Source organism: Pygocentrus nattereri, chromosome 24 (assembly GCF_015220715.1).
Source record: "Pygocentrus nattereri isolate fPygNat1 chromosome 24, fPygNat1.pri, whole genome shotgun sequence".
Taxonomy (NCBI): Eukaryota; Metazoa; Chordata; class Actinopteri; order Characiformes; family Serrasalmidae; genus Pygocentrus; species Pygocentrus nattereri.
In genome coordinates this window covers 284081-311099 of record NC_051234.1, presented here as the reverse complement: position 1 = coordinate 311099, position 27019 = coordinate 284081, and the positions used below count along the sequence as shown (strand labels likewise).

Here is a 27019-nt window from a genome sequence, read left to right as displayed (position 1 = left end):
TAAAAATGCAGTTACGATTTGATGTCCTGTTTATTTTGTGTGTCTGTCTGACTGTCTGACTGCATTCGTACACGCGTAATGCAAAACACAGACGTCAGTGCCGTTTAGTAATAAAAACTAAATGGGATTGAAAAGATATAATAACAAACATGATTAAGGGCATTTTAAAATATATTTAACATTGTTGGGTGATTTTCATACCTGATTATATGTGTATGGGCGGCCAGTGGACTTTGTGAGAGACATGGCCAACAGAAATACTGCAGATGGACGAGTGAAGCCTATAATAATAATAATTCATGATAAGGGGTGAAGAACTCTGTCCACACTCGACACAAAAGGGATTTTTTTTGGCTTATTCACTTAAAGCTGCCATGAAGACAAATACGTTTTATAGTGTTTAAGAATGGGGGCTTGGGGAGAGGCCAAGCAGTGTCACTGCCTCACTGTGAGTACAGGAATCTTCTGGTTTCACATGAAATAAATACTGAGGGTGTGTTCAGGCTTGAGGGGCTTGATTTGATTAAAACAAACCCTGGAGCTGTTGCTTTGATAATTAGGGTGATTAAGAATTCTGACATCTAGAATTTGGTGTGCACCACAAGTCCACAGTGAGCCCCTAATCTCAGCCTTAGCTGGCTTCTAAACAATCTCGGGTGTGGTTCATTTGATGTATGATTACAGTACGGACCAAGCGAGTTTAGACGGAGTAAAGACCGAATGAGCCGTCGTCTCTGGTTTCTGAAAAACAGGAGTTTCTGAAGCCGTTTTGACACGTGCATGTGCTTCATCGCCTCTGAATGAGTGCTTAACAGAACTAAGGCATGTTTGAAGGCATTATAAAACGCTCTTAGCTGCTAAATAATTTGTGTTGAGGTTCTGAGGTTTCTCTGTGTTGTAAAACAGGGACTCACTCAAGGCTTTTACAGGATGTTCACCCTGCTTTGCTCTGTTTAATGCAGGCAGCCACAAGTATCACAAGTATCAAGTCATATAAAGACAATAACCTCAGATAGAACACAGGAAGTTTGGTGGACATGATCACAGATATTGTATGATTAAGTCAGTTTGACCTTTTGCTCAGACAACTTTTGTTAAATTTTTGGTTCAATGTTGATTATGGCAGCGTTGAACGCAAAGAAAACCAAAACTACAACGCATCACTGAGTGCGCTGACATGCTCTTCATAATCCCAAAGCCGCAGAAAAGCAGAATCCGTCAGTAATCGGATCGACAGACAGAAACTCCTGGTCTACGTGAGTCAGGCAGTAATCGGCTGTGAGGACGTGACATAAACGTAACATAGAGCCCAAACTCGATCTTTTTAAACATCACACTGCTTTACTTAGAATATGAACACACAACATCTAGAAATCCTTCATTTCGTCAAGCACGTCGATGGTTTGAGTGTGGCTCAGAAAGCGTCTCGCTGCGTGTTGCAGTAAAGCACATTGCCCGTTTCCAGTACTATGGTGTGTTTTCACACATGTGCAGCCTGAGAAATCTGATAGAAATCAGAGTAAGAGATCACATGCGCCAAGATCTGATTACTGAACCAAAACACAGCTCTTTATCAGATTCCTTAATCCGATTTCTAGACCCCATCAAATGAATCGGAATATGCTGTTTACATAAACATTTGAATAATCAAATAACTGCAAAAATTTGGTAAAATTTGGTAAAAATCATGTAAACACACTCACTGTATGGTTTTCTGCTTTAGTCTGGACCAAGAGAACCAAACTATTGTAAGTACAGTACTTACTTACAGTATGTAAGCATAAATACACCCTAAGAGACTGGTCCCCATGTTTGGATAGCAGGGTATAACGACCCCTGAGTCCTCTCACCACCACTGTAAAGACATTAATAAAACGTCTGAAAGTTCCTCCACAATGAGTTATTTTATATTAAACCACTCTGAATTATTCTTTATACCTCAAACGTTAAATTATGTAGAAATTTAGAAAAAACTTTTCTCCTTTTAATAAAGAAAATTACTCATGATGTTATTTTTTGGGGAAAAAGGCATTTACGTACTTTTACTTACAGTCTGAAAATGAAGTTCAGGCCTAGTGGACCTATTGACTCTGCAGAAAGTTGGTGACCTCTGCGCACTATGCCCCTCAGCATCCGCTGACCGCTCTGTCATTTTACGTGGCCGACCACTTCGCGGCTGAGCTGCTGTCGTTCCCAGTCGCTTCCACTTTGTTATAATCCCACTGACAGTGGACTGTGGAATATTTAGTAGTGAGGAAATTTCACGACTGGACTTGCTGCACAGGTGGCGTCCGATCACGGCACCACGCTGGAATTCACTGAGCTCCTGAGAGCGACCCATTCTTTCACTAATGTCTGTAGAAGCAGTCTGCAGGCCGAGGGGCTCGGCTTTATACACCTGTGGCCACGTGAGGTGTTTCCCAATGTCCATCTTGTGTATTTCTGATGCCTTTTGTGCTTTATTTACCTATACACCAAACAGTCTTTTTTATCTTACTGTATAAGCACTGCTTGGGTATGATGGTAAAGGTGGAGTGAGTGGAATTTAATTTGTGTTCCTTTCTTTACATGTTAAGCTTGTAAACTTACTGATATAAAGAAGGAAACATCATGCAGAACTTCATGACAAGGCAGCTGGAGATGCAAGCCTGTAATTAAAGTCCTGTACAGTATATTTATATCTGAAAGACATTTAGTCTCTTCAGTGCTGCACCATCTTCAGATGGATAGATGAAATGAGATCATTTTTAGTAAAGGTGGTTACTAAACACTTACATTTTCATGGACTTGAGTACAAAATTTGTACTTTAAGTATTTTCACCTGCTATTTTTTACTTCTACACAAGTATATAAGTGAGTAAATCTACATCTCCGTGAAATCCATTTAGTTTTCTTTCATTCTTCTCTGTGGGTTCAGCTCCTGAGCTGCTTCACTGTTGCTCAATCTCACACCGGAGCTTTAGCCTTTTATTTTAGTCTGGAGAGAGAGGAATATAGTGCAATGACCTTTATTCCCTCTGCTTGTAGATGCTGCGTCAGCTTAGAAGTCCCACTGTAGTTAGCAGTTCAGATTTTTCACCACTGCAGCATAAAGGAAGCATTATGATATACATTACACATCCAAATGTCTTCACTCCCCCATCCAGATCACTGAGTTCAGGTGTTCCAGTCACTTCCGTGGCCACAGGTGTATAAAGCCGAGCCCCTAGGCCTGCAGACTGCTTCTACAGACATTAGTGAAAGAATGGGTCGCTCTCAGGAGCTCAGTGAATTCCAGCGTGGTGCCGTGATCGGACGCCACCTGTGCAGCAAGTCCAGTCGTGAAATTTCCTCACTACTAAATATTCCACAGTCCACTGTCAGTGGGATTATAACAAAGTGGAAGCGATTGGGAACGACAGCAGCTCAGCCACGAAGTGGTCGGCCACGTAAAATGACAGAGCGGTCAGCGGATGCTGAGGGGCATAGAGCACAGAGGTCACCGACTTTCTGCAGAGTCAATCACTACAGACCTCCAAACTTCATGTGTACTATACTTCTATTCTACTATTCTTGTACTATATATGAGCTGAAACACTCCTTATGACTTCATCATGAATGGGCGGAGCTGAATTGCTGCAGGCTGAATAGGAGGATGGATGGAAATACTTTGGGTTTTCTGACATCACAAAAACAGTGAATCTATAACAGACTTAGTTTCCGTATCTATGGACTGTGAGGATTGGGGAGTGAAACTTTAATGTTTCCACCAAACTCTTTTACTATAAATAAACAATAAAACATATCATTTTCCATAATATGGGCTCTTCACTGTTTATAAAAGCTTCATCATAAAAGGCTGTTTCACCATAAAACCACTACAATTACAGCGCCGTTTACCACTGTTTACATATTTTTGAAGTCATTCAAAGAGGAGAGACACATGGGAGAGGAAAATTTATATACCTAAAACAGGTGGTTGTTCTAGTGTACTTTAGTAATGAAAGGGTTCTATATAGAACCTTGAACACTGAAAGAACCATTTGCATGCCTTAAAGGTTCATGAAATGGATCTTTGTAATGATGGAAAATGTGTTAAATATGTCTCTATATAGCCCAGAACCGCTTCTTCTATTGTTACAATCTCAACCCTAGAACCCTTTTCCAAAAAGGTTCTATATGTAATCATACTCAACACATTCTCTATCAGTCTGAAGAACAATTTCATGATGCATAGAACCCTTAAAGCATGCTAACTGCTCTTGAATATTCATGGTTCTTTACTGAAGAACTTTTTCACTATTTTACTCACATGCAGGTTCAACCAGCACAGACCAGGATCTGCTGCTTTTTGGATGCTGGCATGTTGGTCGAGCAGCATGATCATGATGGGAGAGCGACTAATCCAGCACCACTTAAAAGCAGATTAGAGTATGATGGAATGTCCATCCATAAGGACTGGGCTGCTGTAGACCAAGACATTTGACCCCTGGTTCCTATCAGCACCACTGCAAAGCCATCTGAGTCTCCACGGTGAAGCTGTTTTTCTGAGAGTCCAGGCCCACCTCCCCGACCCTACGCCCCACCCCCTCACCTGTGAGAAGAGAGAACAGCGCGTATTTTTGTCGTGCTCCGTTTGTCCAGACAGGGCCGCCTCGCCGCAAAACTGGCAATAACCTCGTAGACATCATCGCACAGCCCTATAGGGAGGCGTCTGGAGGAACCACCTTCTTTTCAGTCGTCGGAGAGAGGAGCGGAGAGGAGGAGCGGAGAGGAGGAGAAACTGCCTAACATTAACACAGCAAGTCCAGCATTGCAGGTGGGGGCAGGACAGCTGACCCGAGGGCTTCCTCAAACTCTCCACTTTGTCCTCGACTGATCTCTCCGAGCGATTCCCGCGCTGCCGGACAGCTTCAGCCTCAGAATGAGGACCGGACCTCGACGTCCTGCGCTATTCCGCGTTCTCGGGATTGTTTATGTGCAGCAGTGAAGGAACCGCCACCCACGGCAGCGGCGCTGGTAAGAAACTGTTTAACCAGGGTGTTTCAGACAGGCTGTGGTTCAGAGAACAGAGGCAGGAGAACCCTCACACCTGTCGGCAGGTTCCAGCTCACACCTCCCCGGCCCCCTCCCCTCACCTGACCTGCTCTCTATCATCCCGGCTGTTAACCCTGTCGGTGTGGAGCGCAGTGGAGCGTTTCAGGTGGAGCACCTTTTGATCAGAATACAGGCCACAGCGCTGCCAAAGAAAGGCAGGAGGAGGTTCTTCACTCTTAGTAAAGATGTTCTTCAAGGCTTCTTTGGTAAAGAAAATGTTCTGTATAAAACCATGGTACTTAAAGAACCCTGCGCATGATTAAAGGGTTCTGTAAAGCACCAAAAGGGCTTCTAGGGTCGAGCTTTTAACAATAGAAGAACCCTTTTCGGCGCTGCATAGAACTATATACAACACATTGTCTATCAATCTGAAGGATCCATTTCATGAGGTATAAAAACCTTTTTAAGCACACAAATGGTTCTGTGAGTGTTCAAGGTTCTATATAGAAACATGGTCTTTACTGTAGAACACCTGGAAGACCACCTTCTTTAGGTACTAGGTTGCTGTGCCTCCCCCTGTGTGTCCCATTCTGCCATGAACGATTTAAAAATGATGTAAACAGCTGTAAAACGCACCATATTCTATGATCAGGCTTTCTTCAGGGTGGTGGTGAAAGGAACCGGGGTCACCATGACTACAACACTAATGCAGCCAGATTACTCCCTCTCACCAGTGGGCCTGCATTCCTTCTCAGGTTTCATGTGAGGCTGTTTTGTCTCAGAACACCTTTGTACCCATTTTAAAAAGTAGGCTTTATAAACAAAAGTCTCAAAATCTTTATAAAACAGTCCAGACGGCTTATTCTCACTGTTCTTATTCTTGTAGCAGCTTTTAACGGGACTTTCCTTGCTTTTTATGAACGTTTCAGAAATGTACCTGCCACATAGTTCATATATGGTAACGGACTAATTCATTGTTTTTGTGATGTCAGAAAACAACAGTGGCCCGCCCACTCACATTAAAAGGGGTCTGACCACAGCTGTTTTCTTTGGCCTAAAATTGAAAGAATGTCTTTACACCCTTCCATCACACACAGGCTTCTACTGATAAAGATATGACCACAGCAGATAGTTCAGTTCCTCAGAAGACACACCCTTCAAGTTTCTCTGAATTCTCTATCAGTGTGCTTCCAATGCTCTGATTCGTCCCATCAGGAAAGGGGTTGGAAGCACAACCCATGTTACAAAATGTTCTTCTATGCGTGGTGTATTACACATTTCCACCAGAGAGGTCTCCAAATCCCCAGATCTTACCTAGTGTAGCATTTAAAAAGTGGAATCAGGTGAGCTCCTGTTTTATTTTTTTGTTTGTTTGTTTTTTTTGTATGAAAGCATGTGGCCTTTTGTGAAAAAGATCAGATAGTCCTGTTTAAGGGGTAAGGAGAGTTTAGAAAACATTCAGGTAAAAATTAATTATACATGTTTTTATGTATGCATAACAGTCATAATTCATTTTTACATGACCAGTTATCCTATTGTCCATCACATAAAGGCTCAAACGCAGTTTCCATTCTGCTGCGACTGGCAAAGTGGTTTGAAGGACACGCCGTCACTGGCAACATTAATCACACCAAACACAAACAAACACTTGATCTGGGGACTTCAAAGACAAGCAGATAAGCAGGTGTACACCTGGAGCTGCTTTTTTAGTCAAATAAATGGTTCTGTGTGAGACATGAACACCCACAGAACCCAGCAAGTGTTTTTGGCACTGTAGAAGGGGTCTTTAGATTAACAGGGAATATGCTGTACATGGTCCTATATAGAACACTTTCACCATGCAGAGAACCCTTTAACAATGCACAGGGTTCTTCAGGTGTTTCTGGTTTTGTATAGAACTACTTTATTTATGAAAGAACCCTTAAGGAACCATAATTTTCTAAGAGTGCATTTATAACCTGCTGCTACCTCAGTGTTGTCCTATCGTTATAATTTTAATTAGTTTTATCCAACGTCACATTTTCAGTTTTCCTTTGATATTAAGAAAAAAAAAAAACACTGTCGACAGACCAAGTGTACCAGAATAAACAGGAAACACCATGGTGTCCACCCAGTCATGTGTGTGTAAGTCATTACCGCATGATTACGTCCTGAGATAATGGAACCGTTTTCGTCAGCTTTAGGAAAAATTTGAGCTTTTTTCGAGATAAGGACAAAAGCAGTTTGAGGTCTTTCCATAATCAAAGTGTTTAACATGCCCTGAGCACGGATTAACCATGTGAGACCTTAAAATGTTTATTTAACCGTTCATCTGGGGTTTTTAGTGTAGACAGTGGTTCTATAAAGGTCCATATACATGCTTACATGGTTCTTTGCATGGTACCTCGCCACAAAGGGCTAAATATAGCAGCCAAAAGGGTTCTTCTATTGTTACAAGCTTGGCATTGTAAAAACAGAAGCACCCGTTTGGTGCTATGTAGAACCCTTTTCAAAAAGGTTCTACATAACATCATCTATAGCACATTCTCCTTCAACCTGAATAACCTTTTAATGATGCAAAGAAGCCTTCAAGAATGCAAATGGTTCTTTGAACTTGCATGGTTCTGTACGCAACCATTGTCTTTACTAAGTAACCCTGGAAGAAACACCTTGAGAGTTTACCAACACCTTAGCAACTACCTGGGATACCATAGCAACAGCATGGTCAAGCCAGCTAAAGGTTTGTTAACAAACCTCCGGCGTTTAGTTGAGATTATGGTTTGATACTTGGTGAACGTTCATCAAAAACCTGCTAATACCCTTTGCTAAAGAAAACGATGACAGAAAGGTACAGCAGGAACATCTGACATGATTTTGTGATATGGCGAATGAATTATGTTGTTGTCATGAAAATTACAATCTCAGGAAAATGACAAAAAAAGTGTTATAAATGAAAAAGCAGACTTCCTTTATTCTGCTTTAATCTTCAGCTCAGCTGTGGCTGCTTTTCTCACATCTCTGGCAGGAAACTTTTCCTTAAAAGTAGAATAGTTTCTTGTAAAATGTCTCCCAACATTAAGCTGAAGTCGCTTCTCATTCGCCAGCTTCTTGTTCGAATTTTACCGTTCTACCTTAAATAATGGCGGAGGCGTTAGAATGTAATTGCCGCACCATTTAAGATGGAACGGGAAAACTTGAACAAAAAGCTGGAGAATGAGAAGCGACTCCACAAAACTTTCAGTTTCTCGTTGCAGATTAATCGTTTCAGGAAACCAGCTGGAGTGACTATAAACACTAATCAGTCCATTCGTCTCCAAATGATCGATGTTCGTCTTAAATCTCTCTCTCTGCCGTTTCGTAGCTGCTAGCCGGGTGAGACTGTTGTCTGCGTTGCTATGGTGACCAGCCGTCTGCGCTGATCTTCAGGGTTAAAGGGTGAATCAGCAGTTCTACATTAACTCCAGCGTTTAAGACCATTTACTGTTAAACTGTGTTGAAGGATCAGCAGAGCTTTATTTTACTGTAGAGGAGGATTATTTTATTATTACCTACTGATCTGATTCAGCAGGGCAGTAACATGTTGCCGACCGCTGTTCTGTGCCAAACGCTGCACGAGAGAACATTGAGGTTTACATAGAATACACACACACACACACACACACACACACACACACACACACACACACACCTAAGCCGCTTCTCTTTCTGGGTCCCGGGGGTGCTGGAGCCTATCCCAGCGCCATTGGGCGAAAGGCAGGATACACCCTGGACAGGTCACCAGGCCATCACAGGGCAGTACATAGAAGCAGAATTGCCAAAGAGAATAAAGCAGTTTCACTTTAGATGTTAAGCATCTCTATTTGAAACGCTACCGACAGCAAGACCAGCTATGTGCATCGTCACGAAACTGATATAATTGACTTCCTTTTTTCGGCATGTGTTATAACTGCTTCACAACTGCTGTGCTTCATTTATAGCATATGTTGCATTTTATAAGTTCACTTATGACAGTTTAAAACTTGAAAGGTTGTTTTAGTGCAATAGCAGTAACTTAAATAAGGAAACATTCATGGTCCGTGCGTCCATGGCATGCGAGGTGGATCAGATTGACTTTCTCGAGTCGGATACGCCTGGAATTCAGAGTCATAAAAAAAACATCAGCGATAAACAATAAAGCACAATAATCGCCGGTCCGGTCCTGCCACCTCTGTTGTGCCTAAGGCAATGATTAAACAGATCAGGTGATGACAGTAAATAAAAGAGCAGATGAAGTCATCAGCATTCTTCTCATTCTTGCTTAACAGGTAAATCTGGAAAACGCAGGTTAATTTTATCCTGACTTCAAAGGCGCTGTGAAAACAAAAGCCAAGTGGAAAGATCGCTGACGACAAAGGTCTGTAAAAGTCTTCTGTCTTTCCGTTATCGTCTCCTGTCTCTCAGCGGAATTCCTTTCATTTTGGTGTAGATTGTTTTCTTTTACGTGTCCAGGCTCTGGGCGTTTAGCATCTCCCTGTGGTTTTATTTTATTTGTAAACAGCAGCAGTGTTGGTAAGAAACCGTTTAATATCAGACTGCTCTAATGTCCAGAGAACAGGCCCGCTGCTTGTTTCTGTACAAGGAAATTCCAGACATGCATGCGTTTGTTTTCTCAGCAGGTCCCGTTTCGCCCATTTTCCAGGTGTATGTGTTATGCCAGTATTTGCAACCTCGATAAAATGGACCTTTTCAGGTGGATGTGTGTGGTATACTGTTTCATCGCTACACAAGGTACGTCAGTTTTCTGTAACAGTAACAGAGCAAACCCTTGTTTCTCTGAAAGGGGAGTTCCACCCATTTTTCAAAATTTCAGCATAATTCAGTGGTAAGGACGGCCGTTCAGAGTGGTTTGGTGTGATGTGCTTCATGCTGGAGTGTCTGATTTAACAGTTCTTATCGTTTTCTTTAGCGGCTTTATGTGCTGATGATTTTATAGGTGTTGAGGTCGATATCACGGGAAATTAAATTTTCCTTGATTTTTTGAGAAGAGGAAAAACAGTTGCAGTAAACACTGTTTTACCAGTCCATACAGTCCATACACACCAATCAAGCAGAACATTCTGACCAGCTCCTCATTTCTACCCTCACTGTCCACTTTATCAGCTCCACTGACCGTATAGCTCCACTCTGTAGTTCTACAGTTACAGACTGTAGTCCATCTGTTTCTCTGATACTCTGTTACCCTGTTCTTCAGTGGTCAGGACCCCCATGGACCCTCACAGAGCAGGTACTGTTTGGGTGGTGGGTCATTCTCAGCACTGCAGTAACACTGATGTGGTGGTGATGTGTTAGTGTGTGTTGATCCACTCAGACGCAGCAGAGCTGCTGGAGTTTTAAACACTGTGTCCACTCACTGTCCACTCTATTAGACACTCCTACCATGTTGGTCCACCTTGTAGATGTAAAGTCAGAGACGACAGCTCATCTGCTGCTGCACAGTTTGTGTTGATCATCCTCTAGTCCTTCATCAGTGGTCACAGGACGCTGCCCACAGGACGCTGCCCACAGGACGCTGCCCACAGGACGCTGCTGGCTGGATATTTTTGGCTAGTGGACTATTCTCAGTCCAGCAGTGATAAAGAGGTGTTTAAACCAATCAGAAGAGAGCTAATTTGCATATATCAGTATCAAAGGCATAGTAACAGAAACAGCCATCTTGGGAAGTGGTCATGTAAAAGTGAATAAGGACCTCAGAAAAAAAAGCCTGTTAAATGCTTCAGACATGTGGCACCAGTTATGGCACATTTAACATCAAAGTACTCTGATTTACAGTTTAATTATGCAGAAATTCACTGGAGCTCCCCTTTAACTTTTAATGTGAATGAATGCAACATTTCATCCCAGGTACCTGTGGGCCTGTTCTGTGGTTCAGCTCGTCTGTGGTGTCCAGATGCTGTGGTAATAACAATAAATGAAAGACGTTTTGATACGACCACAAAAACAAGCACAAGCTGTTGAGTTAGTGATCGATCTGTAAGCTCTAATGCACTCAGGCGCAATGTCTGTTAACTGAATACATTCCATCTGCATGTCTCTCCAGTGCAGTGGACGTGCTGGAGTCTGTCTGTGAGGTTTCTCCATAAGCCCATCTACGTAGCGTTGGGCAGGACGCTTGTTGTGGAAGCTCAGTTTAAGCTGCAGCCTGGAGAAACTGTCCGCCTGGTTTTTTGGGATCGTAAAAGGGACTCTGAAGTCAGGCTCGTCACAGATGGAAAACCAACTGACAAAAGAATATCTGTGGACAAGGACGGAGCACGGTTGAAGCTGACCGGAGTCACAGAAAGTGACTATGGGTCCTACATTATTACGGTCACAGATCAAAATGGAGACCAGACATTTGCTTCTGTGGAAGTGCGGAAAGTTCGTAAGTCCCTCTAGTTTCATTACTGGTTTGCAAATCATTCCCTTTTATAGCACCGTGATGTTGGTTTATTCAAATATACCTGCTGCTCACAGCCAGCTACTGCTACATCACTAAACATTTAACAGATAACGCACTTTATTAACCATTAACTGGTTAAGAGTACCAGCAGTTGGTGATCATAAGCCAGCAGGCGGAGCATGACAACCTTTTAAATAACACTTACAGTTTTCAGTCTGATCAGCCTCTGCTCTGTCTGTAGTGTGCTGTGGATACTACAGGCAGTCACTTCAAAGCAAGACAATTTAGAAAAATACGAAAAAGCCGCTGACTAGAGGACCTGAAACACATTTATAAGAAAAGCTGCTGAATTCGGTTAGTAAATGTAAAAATAGATGTGAATCATTTTTTAGAATGCTTTCTTGAGTTCTTTGGGTCAAAGTACTGGTAAATAAAGCTACAATCCTAATTTGTTCTATCAGAGGTGGCACTAGTTTTCCAGAGGAAAGGAAATGTGGTCTGGTCTTTTCATAGTTTCCTGTCTCCTTGTACTGCATCTGAAAGTGAAAGTAACCAAAAAGCTGGATGTAATTTTGGGACCTGGGTTCTACCTTAGGACTTTTTCATCCTAAGGGCTGGCTCTTCACAGTAAACGTTCATGCAGCTTCAGCTGTTTGAAACTGTCATGAACTAAATTGCACTCGACTTGTGTAGTGAAGAGCATCCCGCAACTCACTTGAAACTCGGCTGCAGCGGTTCTAGCCATCCCAGCTTCGTGAAACAAGTTTCGTATGACATCAAATGAATATGCAAAAAGGTTGTTACATGACCAGGCTGAGCCAAGCGTGGCGGTTTGGGCGGGGATGTTCATATGTAGCTGAGTTTACTACGCTACAGCGCTAAATGGATAAGGAGGAGGAAAGGAAGGAGCTGAGTGGGAAAGAAAGAGCGTGCTCAGAATAACATTCAGCACCAGAGCACCAGGTCAGTCTTCAGCCTCCTCTACTCATCTGATCACTTACCAGGAATCCATTAATGGAGATCAATGGAGATCATTCACCAACCAGTCATGAGAAGAATTAAGAACCGAAAGGTGCGATCAGTTCTGCGGTTTAAGAACACGTCATGAATCTGACGTAGACTTTTCCTTAGGATCGTATTCAACAACACGTTTAAGAAAACAAACCTGGGAAGAATTTGGTGCGTGAGGCCCGTTGATTGTCAGCTAAATGATTTCATTGACTATAGTATGTTCAGCGTTTGTGTACAAGAATTGTCCCAATCCGTCTTACAGCTGATCCACAGAAACTAACAGAACCATGGATGTGGATTTTCTTACCTTTTGTAGTTTCTGCTCTGGCCCAAATCAGCATAAATATTACATCATACATTCAAAATGTCTGTTACAATTACTTCCACCTCGACTGCAGGTGCCCAAGTATTTGTAGCCGATACTGGATCATTCGTTTAAGCTGCTGAGCTGATCGCGATCCTGTCATACTTAATGGAAGGGTATCATACTAAACAGGCTATTTAGTATCACATGACACAAATACAGGGAGATTCAGAAAGATTAATCTGATTTCTAAATGATTGATTTCTCCTGTAAATCATCTCAGATCAGTGCAGTGAGCTGTAAACGGTTTAAATGAGCATAAAGTTTATTATGTAGTTCTACAAGGTCTCAGTCTGAACCTCCTCCAGCTGGACGGACGACATCAACAGTCAAACTCATCCCAGACTGGACTGAGCGTGTCGGGCGTCGCCGCTCTCACGGCTCTTTCAGTGGGATTTCGGAGATCATCCAGTGCTGTGGAACCAGCGCCGAACGCTCTGAGCTGCTGGAGCTTCACTGCTGATGAAAATCCCGCTGCTCAGTTCTGACGGATTCACTCTGATTGACGTGGAGAACGCAGAACGTTCTGCTCAGGGGTCTCAGCTCCTCTCAGACTGAAGGAGCCGGTCAGAAACTATGACCCCCTCTTACAGTTGGAGTGTGATTGGTTCCTCACGGTTGTGAAAATATGGCGCTTTGAAATCAGATGAATCTTTTTGAATCACCCTGTACTTTAAGTCTTCATATTGATTAGATAATGATTAGAAAATTACATGTAAACTTATTAATCTAGGTGGTACTAAGTGGTCATTTGTTCCAGAAACACTAACATTAGAATAAATACATGAACAAATAAAGAATCCATTGTGATTTAACTAAACCACTTTTGAAATCTTTTTTGAATGAAATCTAGTATTTAGTCTGTACGTAGTTTTTCTAATCAGTCTTTCATTAAATTGAATCAGGTGCAGCTGATGAAACTGAACAAATCCATGCGATGGCTGGAGTGCAGTGAGAACTCAGGAACCAAACCTCTAACAATATTCACAATTTACACAAACAACTTCACTGCCAAGCAACATCAGTTTGACTGATTTTGCATTTATTGGTATGTGTTCCAATGTTATATAGTAAACCAAATACATTAGCTGCTAGAGGGAGGAGAGGTGTGCCCTGAGAGCATCGATTCATTTGAGACATCCCTAATAAACATGCAAACTACATTGTCATGTTTTGTATTAATTGTAAGTAATAATTTTATGGGGGCTACGAGATCCTAGTTACCCCACTCCACTGAACAGCGTACCGCAGGGGACTTGCTGTAGCTAGGTTACCTCGCCGGCTAATGCTAACAGTCGGTGACCTCTGTCCACTATGCCCCTCATCATCCGCTGACCGCTGTCATTTTACAATTACAGTAATGAGTAGTGAGTAGTAATAAGTAATCCCATTAGTTTGGAATGGATTCTTTGATGAGTAACAGCTCCAGGAGTAGTTGCGCTGAGGACGGTTTTTTGTGTTAGTGCAGATTTTAACGCAGAAAAGAAAAACAAAAGCCTTTCTCTCCCCACCCTCTGCCCTCCTCCCCACCACCCTGACTGTCTCATCTGTCTCAAAGCCTTTCTCTCCCCACCCTCTGCCCTCCTCCCCACCACCCTGACTGTCTCATCTGTCTCAAAGCCTTTCTCTCCCCACCCTCTGCCCTCCTCCCCACCACCCTGACTGTCTCATCTGTCTCAAAGCCTTTCTCTCCCCACCCTCTGCCCTCCTCCCCACCACCCTGACTGTCTCATCTGTCTCAAAGCCTTTCTCTCCCCACCCTCTGCCCTCCTCCCCACCACCCTGACTGTCTCATCTGTCTCAAAGCCTTTCTCTCCCCACCCTCTGCCCTCCTCCCCACCACCCTGACTGTCTCATCTGTCTCAAAGCCTTTCTCTCCCCACCCTCTGCCCTCCTCCCCACCACCCTGACTGTCTCATCTGTCTCAAAGCCTTTCTCTCCCCACCCTCTGCCCTCCTCCCCACCACCCTGACTGTCTCATCTGTCTCAAAGCCTTTCTCTCCCCACCCTCTGCCCTCCTCCCCACCACCCTGACTGTCTCATCTGTCTCAAAGCCTTTCTCTCCCCACCCTCTGCCCTCCTCCCCACCACCCTGACTGTCTCATCTGTCTCAAAGCCTTTCTCTCCCCACCCTCTGCCCTCCTCCCCACCACCCTGACTGTCTCATCTGTCTCAAAGCCTTTCTCTCCCCACCCTCTGCCCTCCTCCCCACCACCCTGACTGTCTCATCTGTCTCAAAGCCTTTCTCTCCCCACCCTCTGCCCTCCTCCCCACCACCCTGACTGTCTCATCTGTCTCAAAGCCTTTCTCTCCCCACCCTCTGCCCTCCTCCCCACCACCCTGACTGTCTCATCTGTCTCAAAGCCTTTCTCTCCCCACCCTCTGCCCTCCTCCCCACCACCCTGACTGTCTCATCTGTCTCAAAGCCTTTCTCTCCCCACCCTCTGCCCTCCTCCCCACCACCCTGACTGTCTCATCTGTCTCAAAGCCTTTCTCTCCCCACCCTCTGCCCTCCTCCCCACCACCCTGACTGTCTCATCTGTCTCAAAGCCTTTCTCTCCCCACCCTCTGCCCTCCTCCCCACCACCCTGACTGTCTCATCTGTCTCAAAGCCTTTCTCTCCCCACCCTCTGCCCTCCTCCCCACCACCCTGACTGTCTCATCTGTCTCAAAGCCTTTCTCTCCCCACCCTCTGCCCTCCTCCCCACCACCCTGACTGTCTCATCTGTCTCAAAGCCTTTCTCTCCCCACCCTCTGCCCTCCTCCCCACCACCCTGACTGTCTCATCTGTCTCAAAGCCTTTCTCTCCCCACCCTCTGCCCTCCTCCCCACCACCCTGACTGTCTCATCTGTCTCAAAGCCTTTCTCTCCCCACCCTCTGCCCTCCTCCCCACCACCCTGACTGTCTCATCTGTCTCAAAGCCTTTCTCTCCCCACCCTCTGCCCTCCTCCCCACCACCCTGACTGTCTCATCTGTCTCAAAGCCTCTCTCTCCCCACCCTCTGCCCTCCTCCCCACCACCCTGACTGTCTCATCTGTCTCAAAGCCTCTCTCTCCCCACCCTCTGCCCTCCTCCCCACCACCCTGACTGTCTCATCTGTCTCAAAGCCTCTCTCTCCCCACCCTCTGCCCTCCTCCCCACCACCCTGACTGTCTCATCTGTCTCAAAGCCTTTCTCTCCCCACCCTCTGCCCTCCTCCCCACCACCCTGACTGTCTCATCTGTCTCAAAGCCTCTCTCTCCCCACCCTCTGCCCTCCTCCCCACCACCCTGACTGTCTCATCTGTCTCAAAGCCTCTCTCTCCCCACCCTCTGCCCTCCTCCCCACCACCCTGACTGTCTCATCTGTCTCAAAGCCTCTCTCTCCCCACCCTCTGCCCTCCTCCCCACCACCCTGACTGTCTCATCTGTCTCAAAGCCTCTCTCTCCCCACCCTCTGCCCTCCTCCCCACCACCCTGACTGTCTCATCTGTCTCAAAGCCTCTCTCTCCCCACCCTCTGCCCTCCTCCCCACCACCCTGACTGTCTCATCTGTCTCAAAGCCTCTCTCTCCCCACCCTCTGCCCTCCTCCCCACCACCCTGACTGTCTCATCTGTCTCAAAGCCTCTCTCTCCCCACCCTCTGCCCTCCTCCCCACCACCCTGACTGTCTCATCTGTCTCAAAGCCTCTCTCTCCCCACCCTCTGCCCTCCTCCCCACCACCCTGACTGTCTCATCTGTCTCAAAGCCTTTCTCTCCCCACCCTCTGCCCTCCTCCCCACCACCCTGACTGTCTCATCTGTCTCAAAGCCTCTCTCTCCCCACCCTCTGCCCTCCTCCCCACCACCCTGACTGTCTCATCTGTCTCAAAGCCTTTCTCTCCCCACCCTCTGCCCTCCTCCCCACCACCCTGACTGTCTCATCTGTCTCAAAGCCTTTCTCTCCCCACCCTCTGCCCTCCTCCCCACCACCCTGACTGTCTCATCTGTCTCAAAGCCTTTCTCTCCCCACCCTCTGCCCTCCTCCCCACCACCCTGACTGTCTCATCTGTCTCAAAGCCTTTCTCTCCCCACCCTCTGCCCTCCTCCCCACCACCCTGACTGTCTCATCTGTCTCAAAGCCTTTCTCTCCCCACCCTCTGCCCTCCTCCCCACCACCCTGACTGTCTCATCTGTCTCAAAGCCTTTCTCTCCCCACCCTCTGCCCTCCTCCCCACCACCCTGACTGTCTCATCTGTCTCAAAGCCTTTCTCTCCCCACCCTCTGCCCTCCTCCCCACCACCCTGACTGTCTCATCTGTCTCAAAGCCTTTCTCTCCCCACCCTCTGCCCTCCTCCCCACCACCCTGACTGTCTCATCTGTCTCAAAGCCTTTCTCTCCCCACCCTCTGCCCTCCTCCCCACCACCCTGACTGTCTCATCTGTCTCAAAGCCTTTCTCTCCCCACCCTCTGCCCTCCTCCCCACCACCCTGACTGTCTCATCTGTCTCAAAGCCTTTCTCTCCCCACCCTCTGCCCTCCTCCCCACCACCCTGACTGTCTCATCTGTCTCAAAGCCTTTCTCTCCCCACCCTCTGCCCTCCTCCCCACCACCCTGACTGTCTCATCTGTCTCAAAGCCTTTCTCTCCCCACCCTCTGCCCTCCTCCCCACCACCCTGACTGTCTCATCTGTCTCAAAGCCTTTCTCTCCCCACCCTCTGCCCTCCTCCCCACCACCCTGACTGTCTCATCTGTCTCAAAGCCTTTCTCTCCCCACCCTCTGCCCTCCTCCCCACCACCCTGACTGTCTCATCTGTCTCAAAGCCTTTCTCTCCCCACCCTCTGCCCTCCTCCCCACCACCCTGACTGTCTCATCTGTCTCAAAGCCTTTCTCTCCCCACCCTCTGCCCTCCTCCCCACCACCCTGACTGTCTCATCTGTCTCAAAGCCTTTCTCTCCCCACCCTCTGCCCTCCTCCCCACCACCCTGACTGTCTCATCTGTCTCAAAGCCTTTCTCTCCCCACCCTCTGCCCTCCTCCCCACCACCCTGACTGTCTCATCTGTCTCAAAGCCTTTCTCTCCCCACCCTCTGCCCTCCTCCCCACCACCCTGACTGTCTCATCTGTCTCAAAGCCTTTCTCTCCCCACCCTCTGCCCTCCTCCCCACCACCCTGACTGTCTCATCTGTCTCAAAGCCTTTCTCTCCCCACCCTCTGCCCTCCTCCCCACCACCCTGACTGTCTCATCTGTCTCAAAGCCTTTCTCTCCCCACCCTCTGCCCTCCTCCCCACCACCCTGACTGTCTCATCTGTCTCAAAGCCTTTCTCTCCCCACCCTCTGCCCTCCTCCCCACCACCCTGACTGTCTCATCTGTCTCAAAGCCTTTCTCTCCCCACCCTCTGCCCTCCTCCCCACCACCCTGACTGTCTCATCTGTCTCAAAGCCTTTCTCTCCCCACCCTCTGCCCTCCTCCCCACCACCCTGACTGTCTCATCTGTCTCAAAGCCTTTCTCTCCCCACCCTCTGCCCTCCTCCCCACCACCCTGACTGTCTCATCTGTCTCAAAGCCTTTCTCTCCCCACCCTCTGCCCTCCTCCCCACCACCCTGACTGTCTCATCTGTCTCAAAGCCTTTCTCTCCCCACCCTCTGCCCTCCTCCCCACCACCCTGACTGTCTCATCTGTCTCAAAGCCTTTCTCTCCCCACCCTCTGCCCTCCTCCCCACCACCCTGACTGTCTCATCTGTCTCAAAGCCTTTCTCTCCCCACCCTCTGCCCTCCTCCCCACCACCCTGACTGTCTCATCTGTCTCAAAGCCTTTCTCTCCCCACCCTCTGCCCTCCTCCCCACCACCCTGACTGTCTCATCTGTCTCAAAGCCTTTCTCTCCCCACCCTCTGCCCTCCTCCCCACCACCCTGACTGTCTCATCTGTCTCAAAGCCTTTCTCTCCCCACCCTCTGCCCTCCTCCCCACCACCCTGACTGTCTCATCTGTCTCAAAGCCTTTCTCTCCCCACCCTCTGCCCTCCTCCCCACCACCCTGACTGTCTCATCTGTCTCAAAGCCTTTCTCTCCCCACCCTCTGCCCTCCTCCCCACCACCCTGACTGTCTCATCTGTCTCAAAGCCTTTCTCTCCCCACCCTCTGCCCTCCTCCCCACCACCCTGACTGTCTCATCTGTCTCAAAGCCTTTCTCTCCCCACCCTCTGCCCTCCTCCCCACCACCCTGACTGTCTCATCTGTCTCAAAGCCTTTCTCTCCCCACCCTCTGCCCTCCTCCCCACCACCCTGACTGTCTCATCTGTCTCAAAGCCTTTCTCTCCCCACCCTCTGCCCTCCTCCCCACCACCCTGACTGTCTCATCTGTCTCAAAGCCTTTCTCTCCCCACCCTCTGCCCTCCTCCCCACCACCCTGACTGTCTCATCTGTCTCAAAGCCTTTCTCTCCCCACCCTCTGCCCTCCTCCCCACCACCCTGACTGTCTCATCTGTCTCAAAGCCTTTCTCTCCCCACCCTCTGCCCTCCTCCCCACCACCCTGACTGTCTCATCTGTCTCAAAGCCTTTCTCTCCCCACCCTCTGCCCTCCTCCCCACCACCCTGACTGTCTCATCTGTCTCAAAGCCTTTCTCTCCCCACCCTCTGCCCTCCTCCCCACCACCCTGACTGTCTCATCTGTCTCAAAGCCTTTCTCTCCCCACCCTCTGCCCTCCTCCCCACCACCCTGACTGTCTCATCTGTCTCAAAGCCTTTCTCTCCCCACCCTCTGCCCTCCTCCCCACCACCCTGACTGTCTCATCTGTCTCAAAGCCTTTCTCTCCCCACCCTCTGCCCTCCTCCCCACCACCCTGACTGTCTCATCTGTCTCAAAGCCTTTCTCTCCCCACCCTCTGCCCTCCTCCCCACCACCCTGACTGTCTCATCTGTCTCAAAGCCTTTCTCTCCCCACCCTCTGCCCTCCTCCCCACCACCCTGACTGTCTCATCTGTCTCAAAGCCTTTCTCTCCCCACCCTCTGCCCTCCTCCCCACCACCCTGACTGTCTCATCTGTCTCAAAGCCTTTCTCTCCCCACCCTCTGCCCTCCTCCCCACCACCCTGACTGTCTCATCTGTCTCAAAGCCTTTCTCTCCCCACCCTCTGCCCTCCTCCCCACCACCCTGACTGTCTCATCTGTCTCAAAGCCTTTCTCTCCCCACCCTCTGCCCTCCTCCCCACCACCCTGACTGTCTCATCTGTCTCAAAGCCTTTCTCTCCCCACCCTCTGCCCTCCTCCCCACCACCCTGACTGTCTCATCTGTCTCAAAGCCTTTCTCTCCCCACCCTCTGCCCTCCTCCCCACCACCCTGACTGTCTCATCTGTCTCAAAGCCTTTCTCTCCCCACCCTCTGCCCTCCTCCCCACCACCCTGACTGTCTCATCTGTCTCAAAGCCTTTCTCTCCCCACCCTCTGCCCTCCTCCCCACCACCCTGACTGTCTCATCTGTCTCAAAGCCTTTCTCTCCCCACCCTCTGCCCTCCTCCCCACCACCCTGACTGTCTCATCTGTCTCAAAGCCTTTCTCTCCCCACCCTCTGCCCTCCTCCCCACCACCCTGACTGTCTCATCTGTCTCAAAGCCTTTCTCTCCCCACCCTCTGCCCTCCTCCCCACCACCCTGACTGTCTCATCTGTCTCAAAGCCTTTCTCTCCCCACCCTCTGCCCTCCTCCCCACCACCCTGACTGTCTCATCTGTCTCAAAGCCTTTCTCTCCCCACCCTCTGCCCTCCTCCCCACCACCCTGACTGTCTCATCTGTCTCAAAGCCTTTCTCTCCCCACCCTCTGCCCTCCTCCCCACCACCCTGACTGTCTCATCTGTCTCAAAGCCTTTCTCTCCCCACCCTCTGCCCTCCTCCCCACCACCCTGACTGTCTCATCTGTCTCAAAGCCTTTCTCTCCCCACCCTCTGCCCTCCTCCCCACCACCCTGACTGTCTCATCTGTCTCAAAGCCTTTCTCTCCCCACCCTCTGCCCTCCTCCCCACCACCCTGACTGTCTCATCTGTCTCAAAGCCTTTCTCTCCCCACCCTCTGCCCTCCTCCCCACCACCCTGACTGTCTCATCTGTCTCAAAGCCTTTCTCTCCCCACCCTCTGCCCTCCTCCCCACCACCCTGACTGTCTCATCTCTCAACTCACTTTAACTGAGCAGCTGTACTGAAAATTTACACGTGAAGGTAATAAGAGATGGCGGTGGAGTGTCAAAGCACCATTTTCAGTGTAGATCAATGCAACACCAGTACACTAATGTGGAGGATGGTATTCACCTTTGCCTTGTTTCTGCCAGCCATCTCTTTTCTCAGTAGGTGCCCAGAGAGAAGGAGACGAGTGGAGACGCGAGAACCGAGCTGAGCTAAGAGAAAGCAAAGACTAGAAAGGCCCCATCAGTTCACTGTGTACTAGTAGCTGAAAACAGCTGTAATGGCAACAAATCCTCTTGAACTTATTAACATTGTAGACATTGTAGACCCCCCCCCCCCCTTGGGGACCCAGTATTCTTAACTTCTTATATACATCTTTTTCATCATGCATGTATACTTGTATATATCATGAATAATCATACATATATAGATACTTAAACATATATTACAAAATTATCATCCAGTTCGTACTCCACTGCAGTACCAATGTCATGTCCAACCCTAACCCTAGCTCATCATCAGTCCCTTACTCTGTACTAACTCGGCAACACTGTAAATGAGGGGCACCCTCAATGTTCTCCGAGACTAAATAAAGGTTGATTGATTGATTACCGTAGTAGTGAGGCATTACCACTAATTTCCCACAATTTCCCACCCACTACTCACCACCCCGAGCTAATACCCCGTTTTGTGAAACAACGTGAGAAAAAAAAACAAACAAAAAAAAAAAACCTCCTAATCCCTGCTCAACATCAGTGGCTCTGAGGTCAGTGTTGACACACTCAAGTTCCTGGACAGAACCCAAACCAAATGCCTCGGCCTGAAGTGGGAGAAGAGCATGCGCTGTCCAGAAAGTTGAGGAAATTCAGCCTGAAACAGAGCCTGATGATCCAGTGTTACGCGGAGAGGATAATTGGATATCGTCCTCCAACCCCTCAGGACATCTGCAACAGCAGGGTGATGAAGCATGCCTGCAAAATGACAGCTGACCCCTCTCATCCTGAACATCACATAACAGCTGTGAGCTGTAGAGCTCACTACAATACTTCGCTTTGTCCGCTTAAACCAAACCATCAAACCTCCACTTGCAGGATAACTCACTAACATGATGCTTATTTGCACAACGGGGCTAATGTTTACAAATATTTGTGTCATTCTAAAATATTGTGTATATAATGGTTGTTCTAGTAGTTGGTTACTCAGATGTGTAGATATTCATATCTGCAATATTCACACCTGAAATTATGCATAATGCGTATTAGAACCGTGTATTGTTCAACAAAGTCAGCCTTTCAGATTTTTTATGGATATAATGGATTTCATGTTCTCTGGGCCAAAGAAGAGAAAGACCATCCTGATTGATTTTGAACATGCTGGGAACAGAGTGTGTGGGTGCTGGCCTGGCCTGGTGGTCTCCAATTGAAAAGGTGTGGAATATTATCCATCCATCCATCCATCCATCCATCCATTTCCTAAGCCACTTCTCCCTCAGGGTCACGGGTGGTGCTGAAGCCTATCCCAGCGGTCATCGGGCAGAAGGCAGGATACACTCTGGACAGGTCGCCAGTCCATCGCAGGGCAGACAGACAGACAGACACAGACAGTCACTCACACCCAGGGGCAGTTTAGCACGTCCAGTTGGCCTGACTGCATGTCTGGACTGTGGGAGGAAACCGGAGAACCCAGAGTAAACCCACACAGACGTGGGGAGAACATGCAAACACCACACAGAGAGGACCCCGGTCACGGGAATCGAGCCTTCCTCACTGCGAGGTGACAACGCTACCCACTGCGCCACCGTGTGGAATATTTTAAGGCCCTGTACGGTACAGCTGAAGAGTTGATGGAAGAATAAAAAGAACAGCTTTCAGAACTGAATGTTACAAATATGAAGAATTTTATATAAAAGGCATATATAGGTGGTAGTTCAAAAAGATTAATCTGATTTCAAAGCGCCATATTTTCACAACCGTGAGGAACCAATCACAATCCAACTGTAAGAGGGGGTCATAGAGTTCCTGACCGGCTCCTTCAGTCTGAGAGGAGCTGAGACCCCTGAGCAGAACGTTCTGCGTTCTCCACGTCAATCAGAGTGAATCCGTCAGAACTGAGCAGCGGGATTTTCATCAGCAGTGAAGCTCCAGCAGGTCAGAGCGTTCGGCGCTGGTTCCACAGCACTGGATGATCTCCGAAATCCCACTGAAAGAGCCGTGAGAGCAGCGACGCCCGACACGCTCAGTCCAGTCTGGGATGAGTTTGACTGCACAGAGACTTGCCACCTTCAGAAGTTTTCTGATGACTCTGCAATAGCTGGATGTATCAGCAGGGATGATGAGGATGAGTTCAGGGCAACGGTGAAGGACTTTGTCGCATGGTGCGAGCGGAACCACCTGCAGCTCACTGTGACAAAGACAAAGGAACTGGTGGTGGACCTGAGGAGGGACAGGGCACCAGTGACCCCTGTGTCCATCAGCGGGGTCAGTGTGGACACTGTGGAGGATTACAAATATCTGGGTGTGTATATTGACAAACTGGACTGGGCTAAGAACACTGACGCCCTCTACAGGAAGGGCCAAAGCCGTCTCTATTTTCTGAGGCGCCTGAGGTCCTTCAACATCTGCCGGACTATGCTCAGGATCTTCTGTGAGTCTGTGGTGGCGAGTGCTGTCCTCTATGCTGTTGCATGCTGGGGAAGCAGGCTGAGGGTGGCAGACGCCAACAGACTCAGCAAACTGATCTACAAGGCCGGTGATGTTGTGGGTGTGGAGCTGGACTCGCTGACGGCCGCGTTGGAGAGGAGGACGCTGTCTAAGCTGCAGGCCGTTACGGACAATGGCTCCCACCCACTCTACGACACGGTGATGAGACACAGGAGCTCATTCAGCTCAAGACTCACTCTATCTGAGTGACCACAGAGCACCACAGGAGGTCATTCTTACCAGTGGCCATCAAACTCTATAACTCAGTGTGTGATTCAAAAAACTGTTCATATGTGCAATAACAACAATTGTGTGTGTAGAGTACTTAAATGTGGTGTACATACATACTGTAAATTCTATATATTGTCTTAAATTATACATACTGTAAATTCTATATATTGTTTTAAATTATTAGTAAAGTGTTTATTTTTACATAAATGGCTGCAACTGTAACAACTGCAATTTCCCCCTGGGATCAATAAAGGAATCTGAATCTGAATCTGAATGTCATCTGTCCAGCTGGAGGAGGTTCAGACTGAGACCTTGTAGAACTACATAATAAACTTTATGCTCATTTAGACCGTTTACAGCTCACTGCACTGATCTGTGATGATTTACAGGAGAAATCATCCATCCATCCATTTTCTAAGCCGCTTCTCCGTCAGGGTCGCGGGGGGTGCTGGAGCCTATCCCAGCAGTCTTCGGGCGGAAGGCAGGATACACCCTGGACAGGTCACCAGTCCATCACAGCAGGAGAAATCAATCATTTAGAAATCGGATTTGTTTACTTCGTCCACTTCTGGTTATTTACAATGAAAAGTGTGGCACATACGTTATATGGGGGGCAGTCATGAGCTGGAGGTCAGGGAACCCTGTGACCGGAAGGTCAGTTCACAGTGTGTGATTGAAGTGCCCGTGAAGAAGACCCCTTACCCCCAACTGCTCCCCGGCAACGTGGATATGACTGCCCACCACCCTGGCTATGTGCGCTTACTGCCCCCTAGTGTTTGTGCTGTGTTTCACTGGACAGAGGTGAAATTTCCCCATTGTGGGATTAATAAGGGTCACTTAACTATGGACAAAAGTATTGGGGCCTCTTAATCATTGAGTTCAGGTGTTTTTTCAGTCTAATTGCCACAGATGTATAAAATGAAGCACCTAGCCATGCAGCCCACCTTTACACGCATTAGTGAAAGAATGGGTCATTTTAAAGAGCTCACCCAATTCAAGCGTGGTGCTGTAGTAAGATCCACAAATTCACAGAAGTTCCTCCATCTCAGACATTCCACAATCAAATGTGAGTGATATTATTGAAAACAGGAAATATTCAGGAGCCACAGCGACTCAAGCACCAATCGGCAGACCCCTTAAAATTACAGCGCTTTCAGAACCCGATCACTGCGTGTCCTCAGTTCCCAAATCATTAAGTGCTGTTAAACATGTTCCTGTCCAAAATCTCAGGAACATGTTGCAAGTTTCAAATCTGGGATGAACTTGTATTAACAGAACAATAAAGGTCTCAGGGTAAAACATCAAATATTCTGTTTTTTGTTGTTTTCAGTTGAATACAGATCAAAGAGAATTTACTGATCACTGTTTTTTTGGCATTTTACATACTGTCACAACTTTTTTGGGGGATTGGATATTAAAACTTTATGTATAATGATGTTTGTGTCTGGCAGGCTTATGATTTTACCACCATCTGGTTTGTAAACAAAATGTAAAAAGAAAAACACTAAGTAGTGGCTCATTATCTCTCTCTCTCTCCCACTCTCTCTCCCACTCTCTCTCCCACTCTCTCTCCCACTCTCTCTCCCCCTCTCTCTCTCCCTCTCTCTCTCCCTCTCTCTCTCCCTCTCTCCCCCTCTCTCTCTCCCTCTCTCCCCCTCTCTCCCCTCTCTCCCCTCTCTCTCTCACTCTCTCTCTCTCTCTCTCCCACTCTCTCTCCCACTCTCTCTCTCTCTCACTCTCAAACACACACAACCAGAGACGCCATTCTTTTCCCTGGAGTGTACTTTGGTAACCGAGGGAGAACAATGGGACAAGCCTGTGTTTTCATGGTGGGTGGATGGACAGGAGATAACCAATAATACAGGAGACCTATCAGCAGATGGCAGCAAGCTCCACCTATCAGGCATTCAGGCCAATAACTACACCTGCGTCATCAACAGCAGCCAGGGGACCAGCGTAGTGCAGCACTTAAGAGGTATTACACTCTGCTCTGTTACAGCGGATTCAATCCAATCCTAAGGAAGCTTTGGTTCCTTAGGGTTATGAATGGGATTTTCCATTTTTTTTAAACAGCATAAAAAAAAACATTTAGCATATTGGATGATGTAACCACCAGTGTTTGATCCTGTAGCCCATGACCCAACACCAACCCCAACACCAACCCCAACCCCAGAGCCCAGCGGTTCATCGCCCTGCACCGGACGAACCGTGGTCTTGTCATTTATTGGAATTTTATTCGGGTAATAAATAATAATTATCATATAATCTGAATACAGTATATATTTTTCAACATCTACACTTTCATCAACTTATTCTTCATAAAAATGTATTTACAGGTTCTGCATCTGCGTGCTGTGCTGGAAACGTCAGCGACAAACCACTAACTCTGCATTTCAGGGACTCCAGATGTAGTCTCAAAACTAGGTAGTAAATAAGAAAATAGGACTTTTGCATTTAAAAAATGTTATTTATTTAGATTTCTGTTCTGTTATCTAAGACTGATTTAAAACTAATCTATGCTCAAATATCCCTCATTTCACACTTACATGTAAGCACTTTAAATATATAATATTAAGTGGGCCACAACTTTTCACTATATGGATAAATGTATTGGGAAACCTACACATTACACACACAGGAGCTTTCATGGCATCCCCTTCTAAATCTATTGGCATTAATAACGAGCTGGTCCCCCTTTGCAGCTCTAACAGCTTCCACTCTTCTGGGAAGCGGCTTAGAAGGTGTGTTTATACACCCCTGACCCCCAAGCTGTTTCCAATAAAACGGTTGTAGGTGTCAGGGAGGTGTAATTAATAAACACAGCTCTACTTATTTTTGCAGAAATAGCTTTTTGCAATATTTATCTCACATATTCTAAACCTACAGATCTTACACATTTAATTAATAATTAACACTTCAGTCTTAGCTTTTTCACTTTGGCATTCTGTGTATACAAAAACAATAAAGTCTCACATATTACCTCCCTGAACTGTTTTCTGATTGGAACAACACATTTAGTGGTTGGAATTACAGACGGTAGCTTTAAACATTATTTATTTATTATTTATTTATTTATTTATTATTTTCATAAACGTTATTTATAGTGCATACATATTTCACTGATGTATGGTAATTCATCTTTGTAGTAACGCCGCCCAGCAAAATGAC

The 27019-nt window shown here is 47.0% G+C and overlaps 1 protein-coding gene across 2 annotated transcripts; it reads left to right on the top strand.

Moving 5' to 3' along the window:
• The first annotated feature begins 4569 nt into the window (after nucleotides 1–4569).
• Nucleotides 4570–26830, top strand: LOC108413247. Of its 2 annotated transcripts, none has more exons than XM_017685669.2 (7): nucleotides 4570–4998; nucleotides 9300–9388; nucleotides 9651–9762; nucleotides 11072–11395; nucleotides 25608–25826; nucleotides 25983–26091; nucleotides 26188–26830. In XM_017685669.2, exons 3-7 carry the CDS (start codon nucleotides 9678–9680, stop codon nucleotides 26261–26263), a joined length of 813 nt encoding a protein of 270 aa, XP_017541158.1. In that variant the 5' UTR covers nucleotides 4570–4998; nucleotides 9300–9388; nucleotides 9651–9677; the 3' UTR covers nucleotides 26264–26830. The 2 variants fall into 2 exon arrangements, with proteins under 2 accessions (XP_017541158.1, XP_017541160.1); XM_017685671.2 differs by having other exon boundaries at nucleotides 9648–9762.
• The last annotated feature ends 189 nt before the right edge of the window (nucleotides 26831–27019 follow it).